The sequence below is a fragment of the Choristoneura fumiferana genome, chromosome 5, assembly GCF_025370935.1.
Source record: "Choristoneura fumiferana chromosome 5, NRCan_CFum_1, whole genome shotgun sequence".
NCBI lineage: Eukaryota > Metazoa > Arthropoda > Insecta > Lepidoptera > Tortricidae > Choristoneura > Choristoneura fumiferana.
In genome coordinates, this window is record NC_133476.1 from 17,834,460 (window position 1) to 17,854,047 (window position 19,588).

The 19,588-nt window shown below is 36.2% G+C and overlaps 3 protein-coding genes across 4 annotated transcripts; 2 read left to right on the plus strand and 1 right to left on the minus strand.

The window, feature by feature from the left end:
• The first annotated feature begins 251 nt into the window (after positions 1–251).
• On the plus strand, positions 252–3,183 carry LOC141428295 (15-hydroxyprostaglandin dehydrogenase [NAD(+)]-like). The gene is made up of 5 exons (XM_074088209.1): positions 252–407; positions 999–1,238; positions 1,620–1,793; positions 2,108–2,265; positions 2,815–3,183. The coding sequence occupies exons 1-5, from the start codon at positions 309–311 to the stop codon at positions 2,957–2,959; spliced, it is 816 nt and encodes a 271-aa protein (XP_073944310.1). The 5' UTR covers positions 252–308; the 3' UTR covers positions 2,960–3,183.
• A 3,919-nt stretch (positions 3,184–7,102) lies between these two features.
• Positions 7,103–13,470, plus strand: LOC141427834 (fringe glycosyltransferase-like). 2 transcript variants are annotated; one of them, XM_074087423.1, is made up of 8 exons: positions 7,103–7,561; positions 8,946–8,994; positions 9,293–9,395; positions 9,579–9,717; positions 10,065–10,150; positions 12,398–12,468; positions 12,723–12,894; positions 13,097–13,470. In XM_074087423.1, exons 1-8 carry the CDS (start codon positions 7,313–7,315, stop codon positions 13,251–13,253), a joined length of 1,026 nt encoding a protein of 341 aa, XP_073943524.1. In that variant the 5' UTR covers positions 7,103–7,312; the 3' UTR covers positions 13,254–13,470. The 2 variants fall into 2 exon arrangements, with proteins under 2 accessions (XP_073943524.1, XP_073943525.1); XM_074087424.1 differs by having other exon boundaries at positions 12,829–12,894; positions 13,097–13,261.
• A 2,382-nt stretch (positions 13,471–15,852) lies between these two features.
• On the minus strand, positions 15,853–19,382 carry Sec20 (vesicle transport protein Sec20). Its single transcript, XM_074087425.1, has 5 exons — positions 19,153–19,382; positions 18,792–18,964; positions 18,073–18,230; positions 17,877–17,980; positions 15,853–16,423 (listed from the first exon to the last, which is right to left on the minus strand). The coding sequence occupies exons 1-5, from the start codon at positions 19,297–19,299 to the stop codon at positions 16,259–16,261; spliced, it is 747 nt and encodes a 248-aa protein (XP_073943526.1). The 5' UTR covers positions 19,300–19,382; the 3' UTR covers positions 15,853–16,258.
• Positions 19,383–19,588: the final 206 nt, after the last annotated feature.

The window sequence follows — 19,588 nt, forward strand, 5'->3', positions numbered from 1 at the left end:
ATAGACTCGACTCTCTCTGCCTTACAGGATCCATACCTACCAACTACGAACAAATAATTTTGTTCGTAGCCTACCAACACAAAACTTACATAACAAAACTCTAGGCATGATTTGAAATATAAAAAAGGGGTGTGGAAGTGACATGACATGATAAGCTATTATCTGAAGCTAAGTACCAAATTTCTTTTAAGATAGTAATCTAAATACGTTGATTATAATATTATAAAAGACGCAGCCGAATTCGTGAGTAGTTAAAACACTGGGCGGCCAGAGCGAAGTTGATTGACTAAATCACTGACTCACTAAAGATGGCGCATGATCTCAAAGGCAAGGTGGCGCTGGTGACCGGCGCCGCTAACGGAGTGGGTGCATTCATCGTCCAGATGCTGCTCGACGAAGGCGCAAAGGTAAAACATAAGTCATTAGGTCACCCTGGGTTACCATTACGTAACCATATACTTTGAAACTACTTAACGCCGGGTAAGCACTGAATTCTGGTCTGTGTAAGTCCACCTTAATGCTATTAAAATAAAGATAGCATATAAGTACTTATAGATTATAATTATAGAGTTATGAAAACTAATTTCGATATGTCATAAATTTTTAGATTCTATTTAACTTTTAGTATGTAGGTCTGTGTGTTTGAGCGGATCAAAATCTTGCCAATTGAATTTCACCCTTTTCTAATTGACTTGAAATCTAGTATGAATGTGTAGTTCAGACGGTAGTGAAATTTTCACAACAAAACATTTTATTATTATCATAGTCAATGAAATTGGAAATAAGTGAAGTGCCGCTTTAATTAATGTTTTTTGTGCATACTAAAGCCCTAACTGAGCACTACTGTTCAAATTTTACTTATTACTTAAGAACATTTAAGAGAAGATGCTGATGGATGCAATAAGTTAAGTTCTAATACTGCAGAATTGCATGGATGAGTCACAAGTCACTGAAACTAACCTAATTCTGTTAGAAATTCAAAGAATTTATCTATACAGCACGTCGCTATCTTAGATATAGATGAAGCTGCTGGCATTGCATACCAAAAGGAACTGACCTCAAAATACGGGACTGGCAAAGCACAGTTCTATCGGGTGGACGTAACGAATGACGAGCAGCTGTTCGCGGCGTTCTATGCAACTGCTGAGTCTCAAGGGGGGCTGGATCTAGTCATCAACAATGCCGGCATCATGAACGATGCGCCGCATATCTACAAAAAGGAAATTGCTATCAATGTAGTAAGTAAAGTTCTGCATACACGTACTATATGATTCTTGAATAAATTTCATATTTTTCTGGAAAAGCCTGTAGAGAAAGTAAATAACAGTTAAATAAATAACCATAGCCATAGCATTGCTGTATTTCGTTTGATTAACATAATTTGCTATTCTTTTTTCGCTTTTGTCTTTACCTGCCTGGGTTGTTCCTTCACCATTACCTTTGAGGGAACTGATACTGGGATTTTTTTCGCACTAGATCTGTTACAAGTGAGTAAGGAAGAAATTTAAATCAAATTTACTCACCCATTTCCGAGAGTATTCAGTTACAAAACAGACATTCACAGTGTGATATTACAGACTTGTTTTAAGTAAGCAGTAAGGAAAAACTTTATTTCTCAGACAGCCCTCATCACAAGCACGTTAAAAGCACTCGAACTGATGCGTAAAGATGATGGCGGCAAAGGAGGCACAGTCATCAACATTGCGTCCATCGCCGGTCTGTGTCAGATGTCTATTATGCCCATTTACTGGGCCACCAAATCTGCAGTCATCCAATTCAGCAACTGTATTGGAGTAAGTTTTTGCACTTTAAGAGAATTTTGATTAACCATGTCACAAATTTTGGTACCTATCTTCTCCCTCTTTTAAGTAACACTCTTGATAAAGTGATTGTGGTCGTTATTTTAGGGATACTAATGAACCCTCACGTCACGTCACGTATACTAAATGTACTGAACCATTCCTCAACTTTTAATTTTTTTTCTACATAACTTGTCCAATGACATTAATCAATTGATCTTGCCTAGTCACTGGATCGAATAGGTCCTCCAGATTTATCTTGTGATTCTTGTATTTACTCAATTGCTTGTCCCATCTTTTGAATATAGAAAGAAGATTACTATGAGAAGACAGGCGTGCGAGTGGTGACGGTCTGCTACGGTGCGACCGCCACAGCCCTCATCGCTTCAGAAAACTTGGGATCTCTTGACACAAATTTGGACGGAGAAAACGTTGCTAGCATAATTAAAGATCATGATATCCAACGGTAATTTACGTAAATATACTTTACTTAGTTTGCGGTTTGGTTCGCACGAACCATCAGTTAGATCCCTCAGTCGAAATTCCGTGATTTGACTTAATTTTCCCTAAGAGTTTACAGAAAGGGTATCCAAAAATCGTTTGTTATACAGTCGGTTTCCCGATATACTTAAGTATCCAGTTTTCTATACAGTTACTATAGAAAAGTGGATACGTAGGTACTTATGGGAACCAACCTTCCTTTACGTTGGTTGAAGGTCACCCACAAAATTCCACGTCCCGTGGGAATAGCGGGATGTAAAATAAAGAAAGAAAGATATTCATTGTTCCCGAGATCGTGTTATTTAGCTAAATAATAGCGCGAATAACTGCTGTGCCCAGCAGTGGGACGTATATAGGCTGGGATGATGATGATGATAATGATGATGAAGTAACAAAAATACAATAGATACTGAACGTGGTTGGTTGTATGTTTCTAAACACAAGTATAGCGACTAAAGTAAAAATAGAGGACATTTTGCATTGGTGTTCTTATAAACCTAATTGTTTTCGACAGGGCGGAGTCAGCAGCAAAGGGAGTAATTGATGCATACAAGATGGGTGCCAGCGGGAGCACGTGGGTGGCGTCCAGGGACCAGCCTGCCGTAGATATCACGGACAACGTCAACCGCGCCTATGACATCTTGGGCGAACACAATTGAAAGATTTTTCGATGACCAAAACGTCAAGACTTGATTCAATGCTCCATTTTTTAACTATTTTTGGACAATGTACTTGACAAGAAGTAATTATAATAGGTCCATATTGGCTCATATACAATTTTTCTATTCGATTATTTATAATAATACCGCTGTGTACCTAATCATAATCATAATTTCTTCGAAAATTGTTTGTTATATATTTTTAATAAATTATTAAATACTCACCTAATTATTTTGATGGCTCAGGCCTGAAATAACCGTTTTCCTAAAATGTATTTTTCGCAAAATGTCTGCTTTTCAGAATGTCAACACGTCTTTTGCATAATGTCAGCTTCTCAAAATGTCAGCTATTTAAAATTGCCTATCTCCAAGAATGACAGTTTTTGTATAATGCTCGCTTTTCAGAAAGTGCTTATTATCAAAATGTCTGCAACCTCATAATATCCGCCTTCTTATAACGTTGGCATTCCAGAAATGTCTTATTTCCAAAATGTCTCCAATCATGGTCTGCAAATTTCATCTAAATCGGTTCAGCGGTTTAGCCGTGAAAGAGTAACAGACAGACAGACTGAGTTACTTTCGCATTTATTAGGATTGAATTTAGTAAAAACTAAACTACGAAAATCCCTTCGTTCGGGTACGAAACCGGTTGAGAACGAAAAATATTTTGTTCTAAAGCAGTACTTAATCTTATATTAGGTATTTATGTTATTAAAGAGTAAGTATGCAAGCAATTAAACCTTTTACATTTATAACATTGATTTGAAAATAAAGCAGACATTATGGGAAAACAAACATAACAAGACTATATAATAGCCTATTTAAAAAAGTGAACATAACGGTAAAGCAAAAATTACGGTAATGCTAATATTATAGGAATGTAAACATTATGAATATACGACTTCCTGAGATTGTACACATTTTAAATAGCAGACATTTTGAGAAAGCTGACAAAATAGAAGTGCTAACATTGTGAAAACGCAGACGTATTGAGAATTGTACATTTTAGGAAAGCAAACATTTCAGGCCTGAGCCATTTTGATTACTACCTACATTGTTCATAATGATACATATTTAGATTTTTTTTTACCCATAATATCATCACGGAAATTTTATCTATACCCATTAATGTTATTTGGGAGAATTACTTTATTTATACTTATTTCATACAATCATCGCAGTTCTAACCTAACTTAACCCATTTTTCTGGCAGGATTTCGGTTCTGTGAGGGTCGCAGTTCTAACCTAACCTAACCACTTTTCTGACATGATTTTGGTTCTGTGAGGGTCGCAGTTCTAACCTAACCTAACACAATTTTTCGCAACATTTCTGTTTTGAGAGGGTCACAGTTCTAACCTAATTGGCTTTCTGGCTTTTTAGTTTTTTTTTAAGAATAAGAATAAGAATATTTATTTGCGAAATGTAGTAGTAAATACAGTTGGAGAAGCGTTTTTGAGTGCGTACATTTTACTTAAACAAGCATGCAAATTTTACTTATAAACTATTACTTATTTAGTTTCATAGTTCATATTTATGTTGAATGACATTATGAATATAATAAATTCGTACTGAACACATGATAGAGGATTTAATATGGATATAGATAAAACATTGTATGCAACTGTACGTAATTAGGCCTTAAAACACTCATGTGACCCTATTATGAAACTCGGCTACGCCTCGTTTCATAAACCCACACTCGTGTTTTAAGGACCCCTATTACGATACAGTTGCATAAAATACTATTAATGAATGGAGTCAGCAGCGCGGGTAGTGATTGATGCGTACAAGAACGGCGCCAGCGGGAGCACGTGGGTGGCGTCCCGGGACCAGACTGCCGTGGATATCACCGACAACGTCAACCGCGCCTATAACATCTTGAAGTATTTTTTTTTATCAATACTTGTTAATACTGAAACAAAAGTATATTTTTACTATCATAGTCAACTGAAATGGAAGCTGACATTATTTTCATTTGTAACTTTTATTAATTAAGCAAAACTAATGAAATATATTTTTGACGATCTCAAATAAATTAAGTAAATTGTTATTAAGCCCAACGTAATTTAACCATAACAGATTTGAAATTTTCTTATAATATATGAAATACTATTATCTAGATAAATACTACTTCTATATATATAAAAGAAGAAACTGACTGACTGACTGACTTATAGATCAACGCACAGCCCAAACCGCTGGGCCTAGAAACTTGAAATTTGGTACAGGGGTTCTTTTTATGATGTAAATGAGCACTAAGAAAGGATTTTTAGAAATTCATCCCCTAAGGGGTGAAATAGGGGTGAAGTTTATATATAATTTTCTCATTTCTGGATTTAGAAATATGCAAATAGGTGTATAAGTTCTCGATTACAATAAAAAATTATGTATTTAGATGAAATGGATAAAATTCCCCCCTAAAGGGGTAAAATAGGGGGGTAAAGTTTGTATGGAAATTTTCTCATTTCTGGACTTAGAAGTATGAAAATAGGTGTTTGAGTTCTCGATTACTTTTAAAAATTATCTGTGTAAGTGGAATGGATAAAACTCCCCCCTAAAGGGGTAAAATAGGGGGTAAAGTTTGTATGGAAATTTTCTCATTTCTGGACTTAGAAGTATGAAAATAGATGTATGAGTTTTCTATTACAATTAAAAATTAGCTGTGTAAGTGAAATGGTTAAAATTCCCCCCTAAAAGGGGTAAAATGGGGGGTAACGTTTGTATGGAGATTTTCTCATTTCTAGCCTTAGAGGTATGAAAATAGCTATATAAGTTCTCGATTACAATGAAATATTATCTATGTAGGTGAAATGGATAAAATTCCCCCCTAAAGGGGTAAAATGGGGGGTAAAGATTGTATGGAATTTTTCTCATTTCTGGACTTAGAAGTATGAAAATAGGTATACAAGTTTTTGATTAGAATTAAAAATTATCTGTGTAGGTGAAATGGATAAAATTACCTTTAAAGGGGTAAAGATTGTGCAATCTCTGGTCTTCTCGATCTTTTTGTATGGCTCTGAATCATGGTCTATTCGTGCGGCTGACCGGAAAAAGATCGAAGCGTTTGAGATGTGGTGTTGGAGGAGGATGCTACGCATACCGTGGACAGCAAAGAGAACCAACAAATCCATTCTCGACCAGCTGAATGTCAGAACCAGATTGTCCACGACCTGCTACCAGCGAGTACTCGGCTATTTTGGCCATATCGCTCGAAGGGAGTCAGACAACCTCGAGAAACTGATAGTGCTAGGCAAAATAGGGGGGAAAAGGCCCAGAGGACGGTTACTGACCCGATGGTCGGATCAAATTAAGGCGATCACGGGGCTCACTTTGCATGCAGCGGTGATACAGGCCGAGGACATAGTGGTGTGGAAGCAGTTCGTCAACGTCTCCGTAAAGGCTTTTCAAGACGGGCACGACCTTCAGGAATGAAGAACACGACAAATAAGAAGAAGAATTAAAACATATGATAACTAAAGTACACGCGGACGAAGTCGCGGGCAAAAGCTAGTATAATATATAATAATATTATGTAGATAAATACTCAAAAGACAATATATCAATTAATTAACTAATATATAAGTATATAAAACAAAATAATACACCGACCCCTTATTTAAATACCATTTACCCTACCACCCTGAAAAGGCTTTTTCTATGCAGCCCAACTTGGCCCGGGCACTACTGAGCCCCCACCGGACGCGGCTGCCTGGCCAGGTACTCGTACCTATATAAGCTATTACAGGGGACGAGGGACCACAACCACTTAATTTGAGTATTATCACTTAGTATGAGTATATTATCTAAAAAACTATCGATGTGATCTAGAAAACTGGACTCAGCGTACCTACTTATAAACTTTTATAGACTTATCTCGTACGAGTGAGTATGAATTTTCTACGTCAAACAAACCATCTGTCATTTTGTCGCTTGTCGTATCTAAAACGCTGGGCTGCGACGCATGTGCGAAATGGACTCTCAAGTCTGCGTAAACATATCAATTATTTCTAATGTTTTATCAATACGATTTGGCAATACAATGAGTGCTATGAGAGCACAACTCCATTTATAATTTTCCAAAACATTACATTATGTTACCCAACATTTCTATTCTTAAGTTGTTACAAGACAGTTGCGTTTTACATCTTGATATCAACGGCGAGTCTGAGCATTCGAATAACCGTAGAAATAAATATCTACGGCACGAAGCTAAATAAAACCGTTTATGAAGACAGAAACAACTTTCGACCATCTCAGCAAAAGACAGTGGTAGCGCTAACCTATAGCTTTAAACATTCGTTACATGACCTAAATCGAACGCTCCATCGTCGATACAACGTTCGCTCGTCGGCATGGCTGGCCGAAAACTTGTAAAAAGCGTTAGGACACTAATCATTATTGGCTACTGCAGTTTTATGGTCCAACAGAGAGAAGTAACCTGCGGTTTCCTGAAAGCCGGACTGAATTTACCGTTGTCAAGGTTTAACAAAAATTATGTAACATTGGATGATATATTTATAGGCGTGAAAACAACACGTCATTATGAACAGACAAGACTGCCCCTCATAATGCAGACATGGTACCAATTAGCAAAGAAACAGGTAACAAATCTCTCATGTTAATTATATGTAATATAGTAATATTATTAGAAAAAAAAAACAAAATAGCCAAGACCTAGACTAAGTATGAAGTGCAAAATTTGAACTTCGTATCTTGCCGTCCCACTGACGCTAATATTATTTAATATGAGTGTGAGAGGGACGGTACGATACGCACTTCGAATTTCGTTTTTTTTGTCATTTTTTTTAACATAGTTTTTTTGCACATAGCCCTGCAAAACTGTTTACACAGTTTGTCTGCAGTTACACAGTTTATAGTAGCCCCGCTGATGTACTTATAGTAGAAGATCCGAACTTGAAAAAATCTGCACCGGTCTGATATGTAAATAGAATGAAATGTATTTTATAATAAATTTAGTATATTAGAAATGGTTTTGCTAAAAAAAATCCTGGACAGGCTATTTTTTTTCTAAATATTTTTTAATCAAATGCAGACAACGCTATATCAACGTGTTCATAATAAAACAATTATAACGTTGATATACAATTTGTTCCATTATCTAATCAATTGAAAGTAACTGGCATCGACATAACTTTTTAAGTATAAACCTAGCAACCGAGTAGTTCGTCCAAGTAAACAATAGCAAACCCAACCCAACGTCTACATATTCTAAAGGTTTTATACTTTAAGTCAATATAAAACTTTCTTATTATCTCGATGATGCAACAAAAACTTACTTATTAAAATCATTTTTTTAATAATTAAAAATAGCCTGACCAGGATTTTTTCACAAGCCCATTTCTAATATATTTTGTTATTCTAATATGCTAAATATCTTACAAAATACATTTCATTCTGTTATCAGACCGGTGCAGATTTTTTCATGTTCGGATCTTAGACCATTAGGTACTTGGGTAAAGCCGCGAAGCGGTTAATTAAAACACCGTATTTTCTGCGTTACCTAAAAAAGTGAACGAATATGTCCATGAATAAAATCAGTGAGTTGCTACTAGTTGCTACGAAGACGGCCACATAAATATACATTTAGCGAAGTAAGCGAGTATAAGGTTAACTATTTGTTTAAGCTCCTTATAGCCATATATATATGTACAGTCACCAGCACCAATATTTGACACAACAAGCGTGCATAAATATCTGATACGGCTCTATTTCTAGGGCCGGAAGAACGTGTCAGATATTTTTGCACGCTCCGCTGTGGCAGATATTAATGCTGGTGACTGTACATGCATCGATTTTGCTAACGCAATCGATTCGGGTGTTACAAACGCTTCACGGCCGATCCAGCTTAGCAGTTAGTGATTAATGTGCAGGTACAATCTTAACTAACCATCATATAAGAACCTTGTAGTAAGGTTCAAAAAAAAATATCAGACAAAATCATCATTAATACTATCGTTGTTACAGATATGGTTCTTTACAGACAAAGACGATCCGCTCAATCAAAAACTAACAAGTAAGTTTAGCAAAGCGCCTTTTTGGCCAGCAATTAGGTAAAAAAAATCAAGTAAATAGCGCTTATTGAGTACCTATTCTCAGGGTCTACGCTAGCTGACGCGGAAATAGAAATAGAAATAATAAGCTTTATTCACGCACGCACGTTTTGTTTGCACGGAGAGCTTCTTTTCAGCTACACCATCTATTCTTTATGTATATGTACCTGTTATAAAATTGATAGGTGAAAGAATTTTTTGTTAGGGTAGTGTCCGGTGACCCGCCTAAGAGTGACAATGACATGGGCTATTTTTTTTCAGATGGTCACATGGTAAACACCAAATGTAAGGCATCTTATGAGTATAAAAATCTATGCTGCAAGACAGGCGTCGAATATGATTACTTCTTAAAAACTAATAAAAAGTAAGTAATCACCTACTTATCTTTGACGTCTTAAGTCATCATCATCATCATCAGCCCGAAGACATCTTCTGCTGAACAAAGGCCTCCCCCTTAAAACACCACAATGAACGACAACTCGCCACTTGCGTACACCGGTTGCCCACAACTCTCACGATTAAAATTATTTTCACTTTTTTTTACCAGATGGTTCTGCCACTTTGACGATGACAATTACGTGAACGTGCCCCATCTGCTGACAGTACTAAACAGGTACAACTATGACGATTATTGGTATCTTGGCCAGACTTCGATGGACACGCCCACGACGATCGAAAAGCATAACGTAAGTGTGCTTTCCCTTCCCGTCAATGTTAAATCTTATTTGGCTCAAGCCTGATTTTATTTAAAAAAAACTTTGACACTTATATATGTATCTCTCTTATATATGTCAAATAGTGATTTAATGGCGCGAAGGAGCGGCCACACCGCTGCTTAAAAACGGTGACGGTACGAAATCGCAGTGACGCATCGTATGCGCACCATTTTAAACGCATGCCCTCCACACCGCTGCTCAAAATACGCAGACGGTGCGGAATCACAGTGACGTGCCGTAAACGTCACGACTTTTCGTAGAGAGCATGCGGTAAAGTCATTTCATTTCATACTTAAGCAAACATATTTTTGTTCCAGTCATTATTTACATTTAGGTTCGGCACTGGCGGGGCTGGTATTTGCATAACTCGAAATTTGGCTGTCAAAATGTCTCCTTTTGTAATGTAAGTACCTATCCGGAATAAAACGTAAAATGTACACTATTTTTCATCACACACACAGCCCATTAGTTAAGTTAAGTTTTTTGTTGCACAATACTTCTCGTTGAAGTGTTAAATCAACTCCTCCATTCTTATTCCTAGTCTGGATGCTATACGGGCCCTTTCGCAAAATTTCAGTTTTCTAGGTCGACCTAAGGGCCTTCGCCAGATGGCGCAGGTGCGGGTGCGGGTACAGTCACCAGCACTAATATCTGACAAAACAAAGCGTGCATAAATATCTGAACCGACTCTATTTCTAGGGCCGGTGGGACGTGTCAGATATTTTTGCACGCTCTTGCTGAGGCAGATATGAATGCAGCTGATTGTACCTTTACCTACTACGAAAAGCAAAATTCGAACTTCATATCTTGCCGTCCCGCTGACGCTTATAATTATTTAATACGAGAGTAAGAGACGGTAGGTACTATATATGGTCCTTGGTATGTACAGGTAAAGTTCTTCCACGAGCCTCGCGCAGTTAGCACGCTCATACCATTTTTCAGGTCGGGCTCTAATAAACCAATCCAGATTTTATTATAGGTACAAGGTCTTTAAATTCTTCCAGAATATTCAGCAGATGATTGGGTTAAAATTGGGGTTCAACTGATCATTTACCGCAACGTTTGAGACAAACCATAACCCCGATTTTCAAATTTAGACAAGAATTGAAACAGTGGTTGACAGAAATGTGTTTTTATTCTGTAACAGATTATTTTAACTGTGATACAATTTTTATTCTAATCAGCTGACATTGTTACATAATTATCCTCTTTCGACATAATACCAATACATAATATTGATTGGTTATTTGGAGTCTTTTGTATTTTTTATTTCAACTCCAAATTTGTTACTTTTACGGGTATCCCGTGAAACTATATCGAAAATATAAACTGAGACATGGATGCACAGAAAAACCAGAAAAAGAGACCAGCGCTGGGAATCGAACCCAGGTCCTCAGCAATCCGTGCTGCGTGCTATAACCCCTACACCACTGCTGGACAGGAATTTAGACACGAATTTTTCCTATGCATACATATCTCAGGTTGCTTATTTCTACTACGCTACTTATGCAGCAGCACTAGCGACATCTATGTCTTCGCTCTCATCGAGAGACGTCACATTCTATCGGAACCAACCGCTCACCCAGACAAGAGATGTCGCTACTAAGCAATCAAATTATGATTGGTTATTTGGAGTCTTTTTGTATTTTTTATTTCAACTCCAAATTTGTTACTTTTACGGGTATCCCGTGAAACCATATCGAAAATACAAACTGAGACATGGATGCACAGAAAAACCAGAAAAAGAGACCAGCGCTGGGAATCGAACCCAGGTCCTCAGCAATCTCTTGTCTGGGTGAGCGGTTGGTTCCGATAGAATGTGACGTCTCTCGATGAGAGCGAAAACATAGATGTCGCTAGTGCTGCTGCATAAGTAGCGTAGTAGAAATAAGCAACCTGAGATATGTATGCATAGGAAAAATTCGTGTCTAAATTCCTGTCCAGCGTTGGTGTAGGGTTATAGCACGCAGCACGGATTGCTGAGGACCTGGGTTCGATTCCCAGCGCTGGTCTCTTTTTCTGGTTTTTCTGTGCATCCATGTCTCAGTTTGTATTTTCGACATAATATTGACATTATTTTTATTTTATTTTTAGATTATACTTAACTCTTTATATTTTGTATGCTATTATAGTCAGCTAGTGTGTCAACATTTTTAATGCTTTAAATTTACGACCATTAAACCAACACTTATTGCAAATAAATCAATACTTATGAATTATTATGAGAACCCTCGGTATTTTTTTCTTTTTTTTTAACAAATGTTTCCGTACATTGACCTGAGCGGCACTCAATCAAACTACTTATCCCTGTAACCTCCTGAAATATTCCGGAAGAATTTTAAATACACAATTGTTCTGTTCTATGGGTATACCTACCCATGAATATGCCGATTTAACTAGTGATAGTTTTTTCTTTTATTCTATGCACTTACAATGTAATGAAACACCGGGTTCTGCCTTTTCGAAGAATTATTTTTTGCTAAATGTGTAATTTGCCAACTGTTTCATTTCCCAACTCTCAATTTCCTCAAGATCAAGAAAAATCCTAAGTTGGCAAATGAAACAGTTTGGCAAATGAAACATTTAAGAAAAGTGAGTTGGGAAAAGGCAGAGATCCATGAGACATATCATAAGAATTTCAATTTTCCAGTGGTGGGAGGTTAATGGCCGTTTGCGAATATTTAGGCTCTGGTGATGACGTAACTTTGGGATTCATCATAGGTAAGAATAAAGTACCTCCATGTAAGTGATCGTAGGTACAGTCAAGTGCAAAGATATCGACACATCCAAAGTTACTTACAAAAATATGCATGTACACGTCCTTATTGTTAATAAGTGCATAAAGTCGTGTTACATATTTTTGTAACTTTGGTACCTACAGTTAAATTTATTTATTTTTCCTTTTGAGTTTCGTAAAACTTTATGAATGAAACTTCATTACTTAGCTAGTATCATAAATCTTGTTTTTTGTTTAGAAATCTTATTGCATACAAAACTAACCGTGATGCCTGAGTTCCATTCTCACCTGGAGAATATGGGTCTGCTGAATCCAAATACCTTCAAAGAACAAGTGTCTTTCAGCTACGAACTCGAAACCAAGAACGTCATTAATGTGCCAGGGTTCTCAAAGGACTATGACCGTACTAGGTAAGTTAAACACTGTTAACTACAAAGATATCGACACAGCCAAAGTTACAAAAATTATGTATAAGTAGACGAGTTCATGCACACGGATATTTTTTTAGTTGACTCTACGTACACATGCAATATTTGGTAATACTATCATTTAATTCGTTTTTAATTTTGATTGTAGATAATGACAATATTCACGTACTCAACATTGTTGCAGGTTCCTGTCGCTGCACTGTTTTCTTTTCCCACACTTTAATTTGTGTCGGCCACAGCAAAATTGGAACACCAGAAGTGAGCTGGTGAATAAGGATATCAATCGTCTTATCTCAGTTAATCGCACCCGATTGTGTAAAAAATTACCGTCCGTATTGTAATAATAATGATGAATACATATAGTTTAGCAAACGAGTGAAAGGTCGAATTGCCAATACAAAAATGCAAAATGAGAGCTATTTGGGTATACTGATTCTAAATAATTTATTGAATCAGGCGTTACTTTGCGGAGGTCCATATCAATGAACTAAAATAATTTCCTTGCTCACCCGCGACCTGACGATAGCTAAGCTTATGCAAAATATGCGTGTTCATGCAGTTCCTCCACCTCCACATACCCCTCCCCCTCCTCCTCTTCTGTTCTTCCTCCTCTGTGGAGGTGGAGGAACTGCATGAACACGCATATTTTGCATAAGCTTAGCTATCGTAAGGTCGCGGGTGAGCAAGGAAATTATTTTAGTTCATTTATACTGATTCTTCTGATTCCAAATTATGCCCGTGCAGAAATCGCTGGTAAATAAAGTGACAGCGTCTCAGACTGTTGTAAGTCGCTAACTTTAATTAAAAATCGGTCAAGAGCATGTCGGGCCATGCTCAGTGTAGGGTTCCGCAGTCCCCGAACTTACCTTAACTTTGCCTTAGGAATCATTTTTACAAAAACTTAAAAACAGCTCAACTGATTAAGTTGCAAATAATTTTCCTAGAGTTTTTATCAAGCACTTCCGTGGTTTTTTTTCATATTTTTAGACGTGCGGTTCAAAAGTTAAGAGGGGGGACACATTTATTTGAATAGGTCATTTGACGCGAGTAATATAACATAAGATTAAGATATTGAAATAAACCTTTATAGCCTATTTTAATAACTTTTTAATAAAAAAAGAGTGCTGTCTTCGCCAACAAACTGCTTAGCAGTTTGGCGAAAATATTTTTAAGTTGTTATTTTTGTAAATTGTGGTTAATAAATAAATAAATAAAAAACAGATAAATAAAAATTTCCGAAAATGGTCACTTTATCATAAAATGGTTTTGTAATCCCCTATTCATGGGATGGAAGTGAAAAAAAAATCATTCTCACTTTACGTGTATGGGAGGTACCATCAGCCAAATAAGTGGTCTATCAATTTTTAAACAAGTTCCTATCAAATGAATATGTCGCTAAAGTCGCACTTTCAAGTTGACAGACACGTCTGTTGGCATTATTGTTTTATGAAATGCAAACGATCATCAACTTTAGGGTGGTAGACCACATATTTGGCTGATGGATGGTACCCTAAAAAACTTTTTTTTATTTTTATTTTATTTTACCACTTTGTCAACGTGACTGATATGTTTATTCATACCAAATTACAGTTTTCTAGTACTAACCACGGACAGACAGGCAAACGGACAGACATGGCGAAACTATAAGGGTCCTAGCTGACTACGGAACCCTAAAAAACTGGCACTATCGACTTTGCAACGGCTGAGGCAGCGTGGCAATATGATGAAAAACTACAAGATACTAACTGGATACTTAGTGGCGAGGCGCCGTAACAACTTGATTCCCACCGGGTTGTCTAATTTTTTTTACCTGGCGTGTTTGATGACAAGCATGGCAAAGGTTATGTGCCCTTACCTACTGCAAGATGTTGCATCCGACCGAAGATAATAATATACCTAATTACTTATCTCGCACTTTTCTCAATAGAGACCATAAACAAGAAATTACCTCGGCGACATCGTGTTTTTTAAACCCCCGACGCAAAAAGAGGGGTGTTATAAGTTTGACCGCTATGTGTATCTGTGTGTGTGTCTGTGGCACCTTAGCACTTAAACGGGTGGACCGATTTGAATACGGTTCTTTTTTATTTGAAATCAGGTTTTCTAGCGATGGTTCTTAGACATGTTTCATCAAAATCGGTTTAGCAATTTTTGAGATATTGAACTTTGAAATGACAAAGTCGGGGGTTTTCCAACTTTTTGTTGGTTAGGTAATTTTTGGAGAATATCGTACAGCCTTGTTTCCTCTTCCTCTGGTTTGTTTTACTTTGTTTCCTTACAATGTGATGAAAATTCATGGGTGGTGTGGGAAATACGAAACTCGACTCAGAAAGCCCTCAGCTTTCGACTCCGGGGTTCTGACTCTCGTTCGTAACTCCTTACTTTACCGACCTTAAGACACAATTAACTATTTCGGACGAACTGTTGCTGTCAGCCTCTAATAGCTTTTACTAGCCGGATAGAGGAAGCAGTCAGACGGGCAGTTTAATAAGGGAAAATGTATTTTAGCAGAGCAATTAACAAATTACTCGTAATTTTACGGCATCTGAGTTCTGGGCCCGACAGTCTACAGTAAATGGGTTGGGTTAGCTAACCTCTAAGTTTGCGTTTGGCATGTTTACGTTAAAATATCGTTGGTGACACTGCAATTCCGCGTAATTATCTTTTTCCATAATGTTTCATTTTCACTATAGGTCTACGACGATATGCTGATATGATATGGCGTGTGGATTCCTTCTTCCTTCCAACTTTCGTAGGCACCATTAGCGTCGAAAGGCTATCGTAAGGCCCAGTTTAGACTTGCAATAAAAATCGTGCAAGTGGCATTACATTGCGGCGCTCGATTGACCACTTCAAACTCTTTCGATTTACGGCCAAGCAATGTATTGCAACGTGCACGATTTTTCTTGCTAGTCTAAATCCGGTTTAAGAAAACAGGCATTTGATTACGAATTCATTTATGTAGTATAAAATTATGATTACAATTGCATTAAATACAATACAATCCGCTTCCGTAGCTCGAGAGATTATTATAAAACATCAAACATTGAGCGCCTAGAAGAGTTTTATAGCAAAACATCCCAAATAAAACAAAATCTACTCTATTCAGAATAGTTCTATTTACAAATTACCAACAAACAATTTGAAAAACTTATAAAATCATCAGAATTATCCTGTTCAGAATAGCAGTCCATCATTTAATTAGTGTCAGTTAATATCTTAAGCAAAATACGAAAATAATAATGTATAGTGGGTTGCACCTCATTTAAGTTAGAGTCAGACGCCTTTTATTTACATTCAAACTTACTGCAGATTCATCAGGCGCGGCCGTAATAGCATGCTTTGATTAAAAAAGTCTCCTTTGCACTATATACAAACAAACAGCCAAGAAGAAAAGAAATGCAAAAAACATGATAAGCTTGTCTGTGAATTCTCTTCGCCCATATTTCTTCAATAATTTGCTGGATTGTGAAATGGATCCAGCTGTGTTCAACAACTCTGATTGCGTGCCCTGAAATAGTTATTCAAACAATTTAATAGATGGCTCTGTTAATAAAAGAACAGGGGAATTGAACATTATACTTTCTTTTTGCTACGTTTTATAATGCTTTTCGGATAGCTAGCTCAGGTCGGTGACATTTACTTTTTTTCCATTCCACGCCATGAATGTTTCAGGCCAATATTTTATAAAAAATATACTTGAATCTCGAAAGAACAAAAAAAAAATACCGACATGTAGTTTAAAACATTTCGTAATAATAAAACTTGACTTTGCTTATAATCGATTCCACAATCTTGTTCTTGTTTTGAGTGTTTTGTATTGTTTGGTGTTTTGAACTGTTACTTTGTAATTAATTTTTATTTATTACGGTTTTTGTTAAATATTTACGGTTATTAGTTTTGATATAGTGCCAAAAAAGAACGCATGGTTTGTGAGATCGCGATAGATAACCAAAAACACTTGCTACGCGGGCGAAGCCGCAGGAAAAAAGTAGTTCAAAATATAAACTATCACTAATAAAATCGATTACACACACTTAGCATATTTAATCGAAAATCGCAAAAAATCTATTCGAATTTACATTGTCACAACCCTTTAATTACTCAATCACATGTGTCACCGTACCCAAGCTTTGGAAAGGATTACAGACAGAAGATGAACAATCTTGAGTAGTATTTTTATTGAAAGATCCACTGACAAAAATATTATCAGCCAGTAACAATAAGTAAGGTGCCTTTTTATTGAACACATTGTTAACCCGTTTTTCAAATGCAGAATAAATTAAGTATACAAACAACATGTATTGAACTACCATGTATATTATATTACCTATGAAATTGCAGCCACTTCTATTTATCAATTATTAGGTTCTTTTAGTAAAATCTTGTCCCATATTTTTATCCATAATATTATAAATGCGAAAGTGTGTGTGTGTTTGTATGTTTTTCCGTCTTTCACGTCGAAACGGAGCGACGGATCGACGTGATTTTTGGCATAGAGATAGTTTGTGGGTCAGAGAGTGACATAGGCTACTTTTTATCCTGGAAAAATGCACAGTTCCCGAGGGAACAGCGTGCGATAACCGAATTCCATGGGCAAAAGCTAGTTATTTTTAAATACTTTTACAGAATAAGTATAAATTATGTCACACTAATTTTGACATCTATCGCAATAATGAGTTTTTGGTAAAAATTTCATTTCTAATACCAGTTTTTTTTTGCTGACTGTACTTTTTGTTGACTGTACTTGTATTGTCACCAGATTTACATAAGTGTACCAAATTTCAAATCGATTTGACTACTGGAAGTAGGTCAAATTTAACTTGCAAGATTTGACCCAAATAAATAAACAAACAGGGTAAGTAAGTTAAATCACAATTATTTTGTACCTGTGTTGACCCACCTAATCGTGTGACATATAATATGGATGACCCCTAATGAGACAAGATGACAATGATACTTACATGCACTGCTGAACTTGAAGACACCAAACTGTCTAATGTATTCTGACTCCTCTGTGTTGTGTCAGCAAGCTGTCTACTAATGGCTAACAGCTGCTCAGTCACACCTGGAAAAAGGAAAAAATACTTTAGATTTAGAAAAATATCCCCTGCCAAGTTTTTTGGAGCACATTCTTGTCTTGTCAGAATATTTTATTACCTGATGATTTTTCTAATAATGCATCCCGATCCACTTTCTTCTTTCTGTTCCTGAGACTCGAATCATCCCCTTCTGGTGGCTTCAGGAGCTCCTCACGTTGAGCTTTCTCTATAGCAAACATACTACTAATATTTGCTTCCTTAAATTCTTTAAGCAATCTGTAATAAATAAAATTTTACAGTTAAGACCATAGTTACCTCGCCCCAGAACTGCATGTTTACTTTGCACATCAAAAATTTAAGTTATGACGATATACTTACCTTAGACTAGGACTGAATGCTTACTTTGCACTAGAAAAATCGGTTTCACACCATTCAAAATTAACAATCCAGGATAAATAATGATTATTGCTGAATTTAATATTTTTCTGGTAAGATACTTTTTTTGCCTTGATTCTATTATATACAGCTTTTAACCCATGGGACGCCCCATGCGCTACAGCAGTGCATACCTAATTATTTGTGATTTGCCAATTTTTTTTAATCACCTTTTGACAAAGGGTACTTAAGTATCCAAAATTAGCCATATGTTATTGGTCATGCATCGGGTTAAACTTTAATAGAGAAATCAATAAATTGACCTGTCAGTCATACTCAGAAATCAAATATCAGCAGTGTACCCATATCTCGTATTATATTAAAATTTAACATTTTAATTTTGCAAGGAAAATAATAGGTAGGGAATTAGTAAGTAAGGAGTAAGACAACATTTTGACTTACAAAACTAGCTGGTGTTTTTGAGCTTCCATCTCTATGGAATATTTATCATCGCATGTTTCCTTTCCATACACTTCCATACTCTCTAATTCTTCTCTAAGTTGAGATATTTTCTCTCTGCCCTTTTCATTGAGTTCAGAAAGTGCTTCCATAGAATCTTTACACTCTAAAATATCCTGGAACAATTAGAATAAGCTCACAATTTTTAAATAGGTCGGAATACACCTCTGAATATTACATGACTTTTATGCGGCAAATAAAGTGAACTACGAATTTTAACTTCAAATATAGCTAGGTTTATCCAAGTGCATAAACTTTAGTTATGATATCAAGTCCGAAAATACAGAAAATTACAACAAATTACCTGAATTATGGCTTTGATCTGAAACTGAAACCGGGCTATTTTTTTTACATAATTCTGGAAAACTACGTCTGGATTTTCTAACTTTGTGAACAATTTTTGATAAGTATCGATACTATTAATATCCTGTTTAATATTCATCCTGGACATTTATGTTATTTGAGAATTTTCAGTGATTTTCAAACTAGAAAACAGAACAGCATACGTCAATCGGTAGTAATGATATATGTATGAATATGAATCTGTCAAGTGTCAATGCCAAATCGAACAACTTGTCATTCTCATTTTTTTGTTTTTGTCTTAGGAAAGATAAAGGCTACAGATCATGCAATATGTCAGTAATTTGGAATTGAAATAAAAATACAAAAAGATTCCAAAAAACCAATCTTATTTCAGTAACATAAAACCTTCCTTAAACACCTGCGATTCATTCATCCTC

Bases quoted from the DNA above. Each gene is read 5' to 3' on its own strand.
- LOC141428295 (XM_074088209.1), top strand. From the start codon at position 309: ATGGCGCATGATCTCAAAGGCAAGGTGGCGCTGGTGACCGGCGCCGCT. The intron at 408-998 runs GTAAAACATAAG...TTATCTATACAG, and splicing joins TGCTCGACGAAGGCGCAAAG to CACGTCGCTATCTTAGATAT. The intron at 1,794-2,107 runs GTAAGTTTTTGC...TTTTGAATATAG, and splicing joins AATTCAGCAACTGTATTGGA to AAAGAAGATTACTATGAGAA.
- LOC141427834 (XM_074087423.1), top strand. From the start codon at position 7,313: ATGGCTGGCCGAAAACTTGTAAAAAGCGTTAGGACACTAATCATTATT. The intron at 7,562-8,945 runs GTAACAAATCTC...TCGTTGTTACAG, and splicing joins ACCAATTAGCAAAGAAACAG to ATATGGTTCTTTACAGACAA. The intron at 8,995-9,292 runs GTAAGTTTAGCA...ATTTTTTTTCAG, and splicing joins GCTCAATCAAAAACTAACAA to ATGGTCACATGGTAAACACC.
- Sec20 (XM_074087425.1), bottom strand. From the start codon at position 19,299: ATGTCCAGGATGAATATTAAACAGGATATTAATAGTATCGATACTTAT. The intron at 18,965-19,152 runs GTAATTTGTTGT...TAATTGTTCCAG, and splicing joins AGATCAAAGCCATAATTCAG to GATATTTTAGAGTGTAAAGA. The intron at 18,231-18,791 runs GTAAGTCAAAAT...TATTTATTACAG, and splicing joins CAAAAACACCAGCTAGTTTT to ATTGCTTAAAGAATTTAAGG.